The sequence below is a fragment of the Orycteropus afer genome, unplaced genomic scaffold (assembly GCF_000298275.1).
Source record: "Orycteropus afer afer isolate SDZICR_OR568_19922 unplaced genomic scaffold, OryAfe1.0 scaffold00174, whole genome shotgun sequence".
In the NCBI taxonomy this organism is placed as follows: domain Eukaryota; kingdom Metazoa; phylum Chordata; class Mammalia; order Tubulidentata; family Orycteropodidae; genus Orycteropus; species Orycteropus afer.
In genome coordinates, this window is record NW_006921761.1 from 1,375,668 (window position 1) to 1,376,794 (window position 1,127).

A 1,127-nucleotide genomic window follows, 5' to 3' on the forward strand; every position below is an offset into this window, starting at 1 on the left:
TTATTTCCAGATGACTGAACAGTTTTAGTTAAAGTTTTGATAGTTCTTAATTTCTATTTTTATTACATTCAGAAAATGAGATCTGTACAGTTCCTTATTTTGGAAATTTGTTGAATTTTCTTGGTAGCCTGGTATGTGGTTAATTAGATTAAATGCATTATTAAAATTCTCTGTGTTCTTATTTAATTTTGTATCTACTCACGGCCAAAAATCTCTCACGATGAGAAATTTCTGTCAAGTTTTCTTGGTAGCTTTTCCTCTTGTACTTTGACTATGCCCTTGTCCTGAGTTCCATTTAAAGGCTCCTTGGCCTGTGGGGTTTAGGACCGCTGTTCCTTCGTGTGCATCATCCGTGCCACACGCTGCCTACTAGTGAAGCTCAGAGCTGAAAAACACGTTCACGTTCAACACCTCACCTCATGCTCATATAAACCCATTAGACAGACAGGCAATTATCAGCATAATCACTATTTTACAAAAGTGAAAACTAAAACTCAATGACTTGCCCAAAGTCACAGCATTCAAGTCTGTGGGAAACTCCCAGCGTGGGGCCCTTTCCATTGTCCCACTCTGCATCACGGTAGCTCTGTCTCTTTAGCTGGATCATGCCTCCTTGAGGTCTGGACCACGTCTGTGTGCACCACAGAGCCTGTTGGTCCACAGGCAGCAGTGACTGGCTGCCCAGTCCCTGACAGCTGTCAGCCTTTTGCCCAGAGAAGGGTGACACTAACATACAGGAAAGGAAAGTCATTTACCGACGTGCAGCGAACAACTGTGATCGAAATGGAATCTGCGGCTTCCCTGGAAAAAAAAAAAAAAAGATAAAAGCATTTAGTGATTCTGGGTGGTGTGTGCGCATGTGAGGGGCCAAAGCAACCGGCAGTACTACAAAGCTGCCTCTTTCCCCTCAACCTCCTTGGCTTCATTAAAATCGAGACAGGCGTGGGGCAAGCAACAGTCCGCAAAGGAACTGAAGCCCCTTCAGACACTCAGCCCTAGAGCCTCGTCTACACCTACAGCCACCACCAACAACAAAATACCAAACCCACTGCCACTGAGTCGACCTCACAGCACCCCTAGAGGACACAGTGCAACTGCCCCAGAGGCTTTCCAAGGCATAAATCTTT

At 45.2% G+C, this 1,127-nt stretch overlaps 1 protein-coding gene across 1 annotated transcript in view; it reads right to left on the bottom strand.

Annotated features, from left to right (window-relative positions):
• FRMPD1 (FERM and PDZ domain containing 1) overlaps nt 1-1,127 on the bottom strand; it is a 50,605-nt gene that overhangs the window by 36,198 nt on the left and 13,280 nt on the right. Inside the window, exon 4 of the mRNA XM_007946997.1 lies at nt 756-801. Coding sequence (XP_007945188.1) covers nt 756-801 — 46 coding nt within the window. The remainder of the gene's footprint in view (nt 1-755; nt 802-1,127) is intronic.